The 14,165-nt window shown below is 40.1% G+C and overlaps 1 protein-coding gene across 1 annotated transcript in view; it reads left to right on the top strand.

Annotated features, from left to right (window-relative positions):
• c8b (complement component 8, beta polypeptide) overlaps positions 1–14,165 on the top strand; it is a 169,679-nt gene that overhangs the window by 103,804 nt on the left and 51,710 nt on the right. The window contains exons 10-12 of the mRNA XM_061930835.2: positions 4,733–4,780; positions 9,058–9,163; positions 9,918–10,493. Of these exons, the coding sequence (XP_061786819.2) occupies positions 4,733–4,780; positions 9,058–9,163; positions 9,918–10,493 (730 nt within the window). The remainder of the gene's footprint in view (positions 1–4,732; positions 4,781–9,057; positions 9,164–9,917; positions 10,494–14,165) is intronic.

The following is a 14,165-nucleotide window of genomic DNA, read 5'->3' as shown; positions in this document are numbered from 1 at the left end:
CTGATGGAACTGTGATTGGTGGACAAGTGACGTGAGGACACAATCCACATGTCTTTGAGTGGTGCAGATGATTGAATAGACAAACAAATACAATCCTTTGAGAAGATGAGAGGTTTGGAGTTGAGGTTCTGCTTCTTTCACCTGCATGCATCCTGTAGACCAGCATCAGTCGTCCCTTGGTGTCACCTAGGGATGGCTACCCATGCATCCTGTAGACCAGCATCAGTCGTCCCTTGGTGTCACGTAGGGATGGCTACCCATGTATCCTGTAGACCAGCATCAGTCGTCCCTTGGTGTCACCTAGAGATGGTTACCCATGCATCCTGTAGACCAGCATCAGTCGTCCCTTGGTGTCACCTAGGGATGACTACCCATGAAAACTGTAGACCAGCATCAGTTGTCCTTTGGTGTCATGTAGGGATGGCTACCCATGCATCCTGTAGACCAGCATCAGTCGTCCCTTGGTGTCACCTAGTGATGGCTACCCATGCATCCTGTAGACCAGCATCAGTCGTCCCTTGGTGTCACCGAGGGATGGCTACCCATGCATCCTGTAGACCAGCATCAGTCATCCTTTGGTGTCACCTAGGGATGGCTACCCATGTATCCTGTAGACCACCATCAGTCGTCCCTTGGTGTCACCTAGGGATGGCTACTCATGCAACCTATAGACCAGCATCAGTCGTCCCTTGGTGTCACCTAGTGATGGCTACCCATGAAACCTGTAGACCAGCATCAGTTGTCCTTTGGTGTCATGTAGGGATGGCTACCCATGCATCCTGTAGACCACCATCAGTCATCCCTTGGTGTCACCTAGAGATGGTTACCCATGCATCCTGTAGACCAGCATCAGTCGTCCCTTGGTGTCACCTAGGGATGGCTACCCATGCATCCTGTAGACCAGCATCAGTCGTCCCTTGGTGTCACCGAGGGATGGCTACCCATGCATTCTGTAGACCAGCATCAGTCATCCCTTGGTGTCACCTAGGGATGGCTACCCATGTATCCTGTAGACCACCATCAGTCGTCCCTTGGTGTCACCTAGAGATGGCTACCCATGCATCCTGTAGACCAGCATCAGTTGTCCCTTGGTGTCACCTAGAGATGGTTACCCATGCATCATGTAGACCAGCATCAGTTGTCCCTTGGTGTCACGTAGAGATGGCTACCCATGTATCCTGTAGACCAGCATCAGTTGTCCCTTGGTGTCACCTAGGGATGGCTACCCATGCGCTAATGTTAGGGGACCCACCCAATTCCGTGCCATATTTTGATACCCTTGAGCACCTGACTTCATGTCTGGTTTCAGACTCAAACACTTGGCGGGCAAAAATGCACTTGTGCAGTCGTACTATTCATAGCAAACACTCCAAAGTACAGTAAACGTGCTAGCTCGATGCTAATTTGCATTTGATTTGCCCTAGATACGATACTGATTAGCATTAGCGATTTTATATGGCGATTTCAACACCTCCAAATGTGGTAACAAAAAGTACAACTCAGGTGCACGTTAAACTCTAACAAATACTTACATTTGGAACACTTTTTTTTGGTGCAAAAAAATAACCCTTGTGCAACCTTAAGATGGTCTATACACACTCTTAGGATCTACGAGCTCATAAAATATAGATCATTGAATTATTGACTTTCAAATCTTAGATCTATTCATTTATACAAAACTTTCATTATTTGTTTGTCATGTCTGTGTCATCATGTTTTGTTTTGGTTATGTTTGGTTTTTGGACTCTTTGTGCAATCTTGTTTGGTTTTGTCACCATAGCGACCATTAGTTTCACCTGTTTCACGTTTTGCACTCGCGCACCTGTTGTCAATCATGTCTGCATTATTTAAGCCCATTGTTGCCAGGAAGTCAGCCTGGCGACATTAACTCTGTTATCCCTGTTACTCCATTGATTACGTGTTCCATGCCATAGATTCCTGCTCTGCCAAGTAAGTTTGTGTTATTAATGCCACGGTTAGTGACTTTAGTTTCATGTTTATAGTTTCTGCCTTTGTGCTAGATTTGTTTTCATTAGTCAAGTTTGTTCTACGCCATTGTGCGCGCCTTTTGTTTGTACCCCTTTTTGTAGTTTGTTAGTGTTAAAATAAATATGTACTCACCTCCAAGCCATGTCCGATCCAGCTTTACTTGCATCTCGGGAAAACAAAAGTTTGTGCCTTGCCATCATTGTTGTACTTATTGGCCCCCACCATCAGCAAAGAGATCATTGGCCCCCACCATCTCAATCACACGTGCTAATAATTATGTATGTCTAATAATAATATGTCATAATAATGTGTAATACATATTTATATGTATTAAGTAGTACAATACGTGTATTATATATGTATAATAATAATATGTAATAAGTAGTACAATAAGTGTATATTATATATGACTTGTGACTGCAGGTAGACACCTGTGTGTTGACTTGACTTGTGACTGCAGGTACACACCTGTGTGTTGACTTGTGACTGCAGGTAGACACCTGTGTGTTAACTTGTTGACTTGTGACTGCAGGTAGACACCTGTGTGTTGACTTGTGACTGCAGGTAGACACCTGTGTGTTGACTTGTGACTGCAGGTAGACACCTGTGTGTTAACTTGTTGACTTGTGACTGCAGGTAGACACCTGTGTGTTGACTTGTGACTGCAGGTAGACACCTGTGTGTTAACTTGTTGACTTGTGACTGCAGGTAGACACCTGTGTGTTGACTTGTGACTGCAGGTAGACACCTGTGTGTTAACTTGTTGACTTGTGACTGCAGGTAGACACCTGTGTGTTGACTTGTGACTGCAGGTAGACACCTGTGTGTTAACTTGTGACTGCAGGTAGACACCTGTGTGTTAACTTGTTGACTTGTGACTGCAGGTAGACACCTGTGTGTTAACTTGTGACTGCAGGTAGACACCTGTGTGTTAACTTGTTGACTTGTGACTGCAGGTAGACACCTGTGTGTTAACTTGTGACTGCAGGTAGACACCTGTGTGTTAACTTGACTTGTGACTGCAGGTAGACACCTGTGTGTTGACTTGTGACTGCAGGTAGACACCTGTGTGTTAACTTGTGACTGCAGGTAGACACTTGTGTGTTAACTTGACTTGTGACTGCAGGTAGACACCTGTGTGTTAACTTGTTGACAGTCATTCCACAAGGTGGTCCCTACAGTGGTGTCTTAGAAGACATAAAAGGGCCGTTAGCAGGGCCCCTGATTGCCGGAATATCTTTATTTTCCTTCTGTTCCAAGAATATTTTGTTTCCCACACGCCTTCAAGTCCTGCTGTTGTGTGTCTGGTTCTTTGTCTGCTTCTACATGGCCCCCAGATACATCTTCTTCTATATGGCCCCCATATACATCTTCTTCTACATGGCCCCCAGATACATCTTCTTCTGCATGGCCCCCATATACATCTTCTTCTATATGGCCCCCATATACATCTTCTTCTGCATGGCCCCCATATACATCTTCTTCTACATGGCCCCCAGATACATCTTCTTCTACATGGCCCCCATATACATCTTCTTCTACATGGCACCCATATACATCTTCTTCTATATGGCCCCCATATACATCTTCTTCTACATGGCCCCCAGATACAGCTTCTTCTGCATGGCCCCCATATACATCTTCTTCTACATGGCCCCCATATACATCTTCTTCTATATGGCCCCCATATACATCTTCTTCTACATGGCACCCAGATACATCTTCTTCTGCATGGCCCCCATATACATCTTCTTCTACATGGCCCCCAGATACATCTTCTTCTGCATGGCCCCCATATACATCTTCTTCTACATGGCCCCCAGATACATCTTCTTCTGCATGGGCCCCAGATACATGGCCTCCATCTTCCTCCTCCATCCTCTTCCTCCCTCCTCCTCCTCATCTTCCTCCTCCATCTTCCTCCTCCATCTTCCTCCTCGCTCATGTATCTATGTTCTTAAGCATGTGAGACTCTGGCCTGTGATTGGCCGACAGAAGAAGATCCAATCAGGGAGTCAATTATAGCCATCATGAAGGCCCCATGTCATCTTTATGATGAAGGAACAAAAGGGTCCCCTCTTCCCCCCCACCCACCCTGCCCCGCCTCCACCTCTTTGTGCTGATGAATTGCACTTATTGAATTGTGTCACTCTACTTTCTCTCTCACTCACAACTATTGAATTTTGTCACTCTACTTTGTCTCCCACTCTCAACTATTGAATTGTGTCACTCTACTTTCTCTCCCACTCACAACTATTGAATTGTGTCACTCTACTTTTTCTCTCTCACTCACAACTATTTAATTTTGTCACTCTACTTTGTCTCCCACTCACAACTATTGAATTGTGTCACTCTACTTTCTCTCTCACTCACAACTATTGAATTTTGTCACTCTACTTTGTCTCCCACTCTCAACTATTGAATTGTGTCACTCTACTTTCTCTCTCGCTCATAACTATTGAATTGTGTCACTCTACTTTGTCTCCCACTCTCAACTATTGAATTGTGTCACTCTACTTTCTCTCTCGCTCATAACTATTGAATTGTGTCACTCTACTTTCTCTCCCTCCCACTCACAACTATTGAATTGTGTCACTCTACTTTCTCTCCCACTCACAACTATTGAATTGTGTCACTCTACTTTCTCTCCCACTCACAACTATTGAATTGTGTTACTCTACTTTCTCTCCCTCCCACTCACAACTATTGAATTTTGTCACTCTACTTTGTCTCCCACTCACAGAACATCAACCACTTTGATCTTTTCGGAGACATGTCCACCCCTCCCTCGGTGAGTTTCTTCAGTTGACGCTAAAATCTTTGATGCTGATTATGATTATTAATGTTTGTTCATCATTTTTACTGACACTTTGGTTATGTTTGTATTTCCTGTGTGTTTGTGTTGATGTCCTGTGAGTGCTCTTATTTTACTTCCACTTCCTGCATGTCTCCCTGAGTGCTCCTTTCCCTCACCTGTCCCTGATTGGCACACCTGCTTGCAGTTGCCAATCAGGCCGCTATTTATGCCTGCCTCGCCCTCCAGTCAGGGCTCCATGATTCTGTCAGGTTGAGTTGGTGTTGAACCCCAAGATGCAGAGATGGCAGGTGTAGCACAGGTGAACATGACTTTAATGTCAAAAAAAGGAAATATTGCAACTTGGTAAGTGCACATGCAGGGAAAACAGGACACAGGATAACAGGAAACAGGCTACAGGAAACAAGCAACGGCATACAGGATAACAGGATAACAGGATTACAGGAATCAGGATAACAGGAACCAGGAAACAGGCAACAGTAAACAGGAAACAGCATAACAGGATAACAGGAACCAGGAGACAGGTAACAGGATAACAGGAAAAAGGTAACAGGATAATAGGAAACAATCATTGAGCCCTGACTGGAGGGTGAGTCAGGTATAAATAGCAGCCTGTTTATATCTACAGTCTTTCTAACCTAAATAAAGGAAGAGGTATAAAGAAATTAAAAAATATTTATATATTCAAAAAAAGGAGCATCAATCATCAACAAAACTTAGCTTCTGTTTCTTCATGCTGTTAACTATCTGTCCAGCTGCACACGCCGGGAACGAGTAATGAATTTATTGACAGTGCAATGTGAAAGCTGATGTGTTTACTTTGTAAATAAGTAAACACACTTTTAAAGAAATAAAACCTGCAGAGGCACTTTCTGAAAGAAAACATCCACATTTTGTTGACCTTGAACACGTCGTTCATGTTGAAAAGTCAAGTATTGAAACATAATTGAACAATTTACCTTGTGGATCATTAAAGTTTGTCTAAGTCTAAGTCTATAATGATGACTTGTTGGTGACCTTGATCACGTCCTTCATGTTGAAAAGTCAAGTATTAAACAAAATGATGACTTGTTGGTGATCTTGAACACGTCCTTCATGTTGAAAAGTCAAGTATTGAAACTAAATTAGGAATTTTTTTGGTGACCTTGAACACGTCCTTCATGTTGAAAAGTCAAGTATTGAAACTAAATTATGAATTTTTTTGGTGACCTTGAACACGTCCTTCATGTTGAAAAGTCAAGTATTGAAACAAAATTATGATTTTCTTTTGGTGACCTTGAACACTTCCTGCATGTTAAAAAGTCAAGTATTGAAACAAAATTATGATTTATTTTTTTTGTGACCTTGAACACGTCCATCATGTTGAAAAGTCAAGTATTAAAACAAAATGATGACTTGTTGGTGACCTTGATCACGTCCTTCATGTTGAAAAGTCAAGTATTGAAACAAAATTATGATTTTCTTTTGGTGACCTTGAACACTTCCTGCATGTTAAAAAGTCAAGTATTAAAACAAAATTATGATTTTTTTTTTTTTTGTGACCTTGAACACGTCCATCATGTTGAAAAGTCAAGTATTAAAACAAAATGATGACTTGTTGGTGACCTTGATCACGTCCTTCATGTTGAAAAGTCAAGTATTGAAACAAAATTATGATTTTCTTTTGGTGACCTTGAACACTTCCTGCATGTTAAAAAGTCAAGTATTAAAACAAAATTATGATTTTTTTTTTTTGTGACCTTGAACACGTCCATCATGTTGAAAAGTCAAGTATTAAAACAAAATGATGACTTGTTGGTGACCTTGATCACGTCCTTCATGTTGAAAAGTCAAGTATTGAAACCAAATAATGACTTGTTGGTGACCTTGATCACGTCCTTCATGTTGAAAAGTCATGTATTGAAACAAAATGATGACTTGTTGGTGACCTTGGTCACGTCCTTCATGTTGAAAAGTCAAGTATTGAAACAAAATGATGACTTGTTGGTGACCTTGATCACGTCCTTCATGTTGAAAAGTCAAGTATTGAAACAAAATGATGACTTGTTGGTGACCTTGGTCACGTCCTTCATGTTGAAAACTCAAGTATTGAAACAAAATTATGATTTTTTTTTGGTGACCTTGAAAACGTCCATCATGTTGAAAAGTCAAGTATTGAAACAAAATGATGACTTGTTGGAGACCTTGATCACGTCCTTCATGTTGAAAAGTCAAGTATTGAAACAAAATGATGACTTGTTGGTGACCTTGATCACGTCCTTCATTTTGAAAAGTCAAGTATTGAAACAAAATTATGACTTGTTGGTGACCTTGATCACGTCCTTCATGTTGAAAAGTCAAGTATTGAAACCAAATAATGACTTGTTGGAGACCTTGATCACGTCCTTCATGTTGAAAAGTCAAGTATTGAGACAAAATGATGACTTGTTGGTGACCTTGATCACGTCCTTCATTTTGAAAAGTCAAGTATTGAAACAAAATTATGACTTGTTGGTGACCTTGATCACGTCCTTCATGTTGAAAAGTCAAGTATTGAAACCAAATAATGACTTGTTGGTGACCTTGATCACGTCCTTCATGTTGAAAAGTCATGTATTGAAACAAAATGATGACTTTTTGGTGACCTTGGTCACGTCCTTCATGTTGAAAAGTCAAGTATTGAAACAAAATGATGACTTGTTGGTGACCTTGATCACGTCCTTCATGTTGAAAAGTCAAGTATTGAAACAAAATGATGACTTTTTGGTGACCTTGGTCACGTCCTTCATGTTGAAAAGTCATGTATTGAAAGAAAATGATGACTTGTTGGTGACCTTGGTCACGTCCTTCATGTTGAAAAGTCAAGTATTGAAACCAAATAATGACTTGTTGGTGACCTTGATCACGTCCTTCATGTTGAAAAGTCATGTATTGAAACAAAATGATGACTTGTTGGTGACCTTGGTCACGTCCTTCATGTTGAAAAGTCAAGTATTGAAACAAAATGATGACTTGTTGGTGACCTTGATCACGTCCTTCATGTTGAAAAGTCAAGTATTGAAACAAAATGATGATTTTCTTTTGGTGACCTTGAACACTTCCTGCATGTTAAAAAGTCAAGTATTAAAACAAAATTATGATTTTTTTTTTTTGTGACCTTGAACACGTCCATCATGTTGAAAAGTCAAGTATTAAAACAAAATGATGACTTGTTGGTGACCTTGATCACGTCCTTCATGTTGAAAAGTCAAGTATTGAAACAAAATTATGATTTTCTTTTGGTGACCTTGAACACTTCCTGCATGTTAAAAAGTCAAGTATGAAAACAAAATTATGACTTGTTGGTGACCTTGATCACGTCCTTCATGTTGAAAAGTCAAGTATTGAAACTAAATTATGAATTTTTTTGGTGACCTTGAACACGTCCTTCATGTTGAAAAGTCAAGTATTGAAACTAAATTATGAATTTTTTTGGTGACCTTGAACACGTCCTTCATGTTGAAAAGTCAAGTATTGAAACAAAATTATGATTTCCTTTTGGTGACCTTGAACACTTCCTGCATGTTAAAAAGTCAAGTATTGAAACAAAATTATGATTTTTTTTTTTGTGTGACCTTGAACACGTCCATCATGTTGAAAAGTCAAGTATTAAAACAAAATGATGACTTGTTGGTGACCTTGATCACGTCCTTCATGTTGAAAAGTCATGTATTGAAACAAAATGATGACTTTTTGGTGACCTTGGTCACGTCCTTCATGTTGAAAAGTCATGTATTGAAACAAAATGATGACTTGTTGGTGACCTTGATCACGTCCTTCATGTTGAAAAGTCAAGTATTGAAACAAAATGATGACTTGTTGGTGACCTTGAACACGTCCTTCATGTTGAAAAGTCAAGTATTGAAACTAAATTATGAATTTTTTTGGTGACCTTGAACACGTCCTTCATGTTGAAAAGTCAAGTATTGAAACAAAATTATGATTTCCTTTTGGTGACCTTGAACACTTCCTGCATGTTAAAAAGTCAAGTATTGAAACAAAATTATGATTTTTTTTTTTTGTGACCTTGAACACGTCCATCATGTTGAAAAGTCAAGTATTAAAACAAAATGATGACTTGTTGGTGACCTTGATCACGTCCTTCATGTTGAAAAGTCATGTATTGAAACAAAATGATGACTTTTTGGTGACCTTGGTCACGTCCTTCATGTTGAAAAGTCATGTATTGAAACAAAATGATGACTTGTTGGTGACCTTGAACACATCCTTCTCAGATGCCTCCATCGCCCGCCAACACGCTGGACCCGAGCAGGATCAGCCGCCAGCAGCACAACCCTGCCGACATGTACGCCCCCTTCAACCCCACCCCGGTGCCGTCAGGTGAGCTCACATATGAAAAGGTGACCTTCTACCAAATAGACGTGCTAACCCTCTACAACACAGGTGTCAAACTCAAGGCCCAGGGGCCACTTCATTTTGGGCCTGTAGAGATGAAGTAGTCTTGTGATTTTTTTCCCCACACATACATATATGTATAAATATATGTGTATATATATATATATATATATATATATATATATATATATATATATATATATATATATATATATATATATATATATATATATATATATATATATATATTGTTGTGTTTTGGACCAGTTGTTCCTCCCAGGGAATTCAAGTCACGATTCGCTCCCAAGCTCTTTACGACACTTTAAAGCTGAGTTGAAAAACCACCAGAGACAGAATAGGTATTTTGTTGTATATTCTCAAAGCTTTGCCAATATACATTTTGAGACCAGTCTAACCCTAGAACATTCTATTGCGCCTCCCAAAATGGTCTGTCTTCCCGATCCCACCACCCTCTCTCTCGTCCCATCTCTGTAGACAAAACAAATGCTAGTCAAAACACATTCCAAAGAACTCAAGGTTAACACACAGTTTACTTGCAGACAGAGCAGCAAGAGAAGAAATGGAAAACACGAGCTGTTTTCAAATATGACTATGAAATAAAAGAAGTACAACTTAAATTCGGATATATGTAAATATCTGCCTCCGACAATATATATATATATGTATGTATGTATGTATGTATGTTTGTATGTCACACCCTTTCCATCCTTTCCTGCAGGTTACATGACCATGGGCCCCGTGCAGGCATCCCAGTGGGCACAGCAGCCCTTTCCTGGCCAGCCTCAGACGTTAGCCTTCCCTGTGCAGGGGCCTCTCCAGGTGGCCCAGGTCCTCCCCGGAGGTCAGCCCCTCATCTGGAGCCAGGCCAACATTTTCCGAGCCACGCAGCAGCAGTGGGCGGCCATGGCGGCCTACATGCCCGGCCAGACCGTGGGGGGCCACGCCATCCCGGCTGCCGTGCTCCAAGGCCTGCTGCCCGTCACCGCCGTGTGCCCCCAAGCCTGCGACCTCTCCGCCCCCTCCTCGGCCATCACCAGCCCCCAGCACGCGGCCGACCCCGCCCTGGTGGAGAGGCAACTTAGTCTGGGGAAAGACGGTTTAGGCGTGGACTTTGATGCCGGTGAGGGCCCGTCTACGTCAGGATTGGTGCCGGGGAGCGGGTGTGGCCCTCTTGGCGCAGCGGACACCCTCATGTGCAGTCATGTGTTGCCCCCCCCTGTGGCTGTGACACTGGAGGAGGAAGACCTGGATCCTTCTGGCATGACCTTGAGTCCTGGTACCTCCACTGAGTCACGTGAGTCTTCTCTGATCTTTGACATCTTCTAGAAGCTTCATTTGACACACATTCTCACTCATGTTGCCAGGTGAAGGAATAACACGTAGTAGATGTTTATCTATTTGAGGAGTTCATCATAGAACTGCCACCCAATGTTATTAAAAATGTATTATTTGGAATCGAGAATTGATTTTCAATGGAATTAATCGAATCATGTGGTGCCCAAAGAAGCCCTAATGAAGGAAATATATATATATATATATATATATATATATATATATATATATGTATGTGTGGGAAAAAAATCACAAGACTATTTCATCTCTACAGGCCTGTTTCATGAGGGGGGGTACCCTCAATCATCAGGAGATTTTAAAGGGAGCATTCACATACCATGGTTTGTATAGGGCACAGAGTGGGTGGGTACAGGCTGGCGTGGGGGCGTGGTGATTGGCTCATGTGTTACCTAGGAGGTGTTTCCGTCTGTGGTGGCATGCTGTTACAATTTTGCTGCGCTTGTTGAGGGATGACAGGTCTGGACGGTAAATAATAAACAGTTTCTCTTTCAAGCATAGGTTGCATCTTTTATTACCACTATTGTAAGGTGTGCTGGATGCAAGAATTTGCCATGTTATTGAATATTCAACATTATTGTCTTTGAGGTCCCAAATGTGTTTGCTGAGTTCTGTGGTATTTCGCAGGTTTTTGTTCCTGAAAGAAGCCTTGTGGTTGTTCCATCTGGTTTTGAATTCACCCTCGGTTAATCCTACATATGTGTCGGATGTGTTAATGTCCTTGCGTATTACCTTAGATTGGTAGACAACTGATGTTTGTAAGCACCCCCCGTTGAGAGGGCAATCAGGTTTCTTTCGACAGTTACATCCTTTGTTGGTTTTGGAGTCGCTCTGTCCGGGGGCCGACGGCTCATTTGCAATTGTTTTGTTGTGGTTTGAGATGATTTGTCGTATATTGTTCATGCAGCTGTAGCTCAATTTAATGTTGTTCTTGTTGAATACTTTTCTTAGGGTGTTGTCTTTGGGAAAGTGTTTGTCAATCAGATTGAGGAATTTGTGTCCAATGTTAGTTGAGACGTTTTTGCTGTATGGGGGGTTGTACCAGATGATGTCGTTTCGTTTTCTGTTCTTTTTTGGCTGGTTTCCTGGCGTGGGTTCATAGGTGAGGGTGAAATTGTATCCGCTTTCATCAAGGGCTTTTTGGTGAAATTGCGCTCTACTACGGTATCGAGCACTATTTTTTGGATAACCTTATTAAGACATATATATATATATATATATATATATATATATATATATATATATATATATATATATATATATATATATATATATATATATATATATATGTATATATATATATATATATATATATATATATATATATATATATATGTATGTATGTATGTGTATATATATATATATATATATATATATATATATATATATATATATATATATATATATATATATATATATATGTGTATGTATGTATGTATGTATGTATGTATGTATATGTATGTATATATATATATATATATATATATATATACATATATACAAACCCTGTTTCCATATGAGTTGGGAAATTGTGTTAGATGTAAATATAAACGGAATACAATGATTTGCAAATCATTTTCAACCCATATTCAGTTGAATATGCTACAAAGACAACATATTTGATGTTCAAACTGATAAACTTTTTTTTGTTGTTGCAAATAATCATTAACTTTAGAATTTGATGCCAGCAACACGTGACAAAGAAGTTGGGAAAGGTGGCAATAAATACTGATAAAGTTGAGGAATGCTCATCAAACACTTATTTGGAACGTCCCACAGGTGTGCAGGCTAATTGGGAACAGGTGGGTGCCATGATTGGGTATAAAAACAGCTTCCAAAAAAAATGGTCAGTCTTTCACAAGAAAGGATGGGGCGAGGTACACCCCTTTGTCCACAACTGCGTGAGCAAATAGTCAAACAGTTTAAGAACAACGTTTCTCAAAGTGCAATTGCAAGAAATTGAGGGATTTCAACATCTACGGTCCATAATATCATCAAAAGGTTCAGAGAATCTGGAGAAATCACTCCACGTAAGCGGCATGGCCGGAAACCAACATTGAATGACCGTGACCTTCCATCAAAAACCCACATCAATCTCTAAAGGATATCACCACATGGGCTCAGGAACACTTCAAAAAACCACTGTCACTAAATACAGTTGGTCGCTACATCTTTAAGTGCAAGTTAAAGCTCTACTATGCAAAGCGAAAGCCATTTATCAACAACATCTAGAAATGCCGCCGGCTTCTCTGGGCCCGAGATCATCTAAGATGGACTCATGCAAAGTGGAAAAGTGTTCTGTGGTCTGACGAGTCCACATTTCAAATTGTTTTTGGAAATATTCGACATCGTGTCATCCGGACCAAAGGGGAAGCGAACCATCCAGACTGTTATCGACGCAAAGTTAAAAAGCCAGCATCTGTGATGGTATGGGGGTGCATTAGTGCCCAAGACATGGGTAACTTACACATCTGTGAAGGCACCATTAATGCTGAAAGGTACATACAGTTTTTGGAACAACATATGCTGCCATTTAAGCGCCTGCTTATTTCAGCAAGACAATGTCAAGCCACATTCAGCACGTGTTACAATAGCGTGGCTTCGTAAAAAAAGAGTGCGGGTACTTTCCTGGCCCGCCTGCAGTCCAGACCTGTCCCCCATCAAAAATGTGTGGCGCATTATGAAGCGTAAAATACGACAGCGGAGACCCCCGGACTGTTGAACGACTGAAGCTCTACATAAAACAAGAATGGGAAAGAATTCCAATTTCAAAGCTTCATCAATTATTTTCCTCAGTTCCCAATCGTTTATTGAGTGTTGTTAAAAGGAAAGGCCATGTAACACAGTGGTGAACATGTCCTTTCCCAACTACTTTGGCACGTGTTGCAGCCATGAAATTCTAAGTTAATTATTACTTGCAAAAAAAATAAAGTTTATGAGTTTGAACACCAAATATGTTGTCTTTGTAGTGCATTCAATTGAATATGGGTTGAAAAGGATTTGCAAATCATTGTATTCTGTTTATATTTACATCTAACACAATTTCCCAACTCATACGGAAACGGGGTTTGTATATATATATATATATATATATATATATATATATATATATATATATGCAGTATATATGTCTATGTATATATATATATTTATATATATATTAGGGCTGTGAATCTTTGGGTGTCCCACGATTAGATTCAATATCGATTCTTGGAGTCACGATTCGATTCAAAATCAATTTTTTTTTTCAATTCAACACGATTCTCGATTCAAAAACAATTTTTTTCCCGATTCAAAAGGATTGTGTATTCATTGAATACATATGATTTCAGCAGGATCTCTACCCCAGTCTGCTGACATGCAAGCAGAGTAAAAATCTTTTATAATTGTAAAGGACAATGTTTTATCAACTGATTGCAATAATGTACATTTGTTTGAACTATTAAATGAAGTAAAAATATGACTTATTTTATCTTTGTGAAAATATTGGACACAGTGTGTTGTCAAGCTTATGAGATGCGATGCAAGTGTAAGCCACTGTGACACTATTGTTCTTTTTTGTTTTTATAAATGTCTAATGATAATGTCAATGAGGGATTTTTAATCACTGCTATGT

The sequence above is a fragment of the Nerophis lumbriciformis genome, linkage group LG37 (assembly GCF_033978685.3).
Source record: "Nerophis lumbriciformis linkage group LG37, RoL_Nlum_v2.1, whole genome shotgun sequence".
Lineage (NCBI taxonomy): Eukaryota > Metazoa > Chordata > Actinopteri > Syngnathiformes > Syngnathidae > Nerophis > Nerophis lumbriciformis.
The sequence above is the reverse complement of the archived record's forward strand: the minus strand, read 5'-3'. Positions and strand labels throughout refer to the sequence as shown.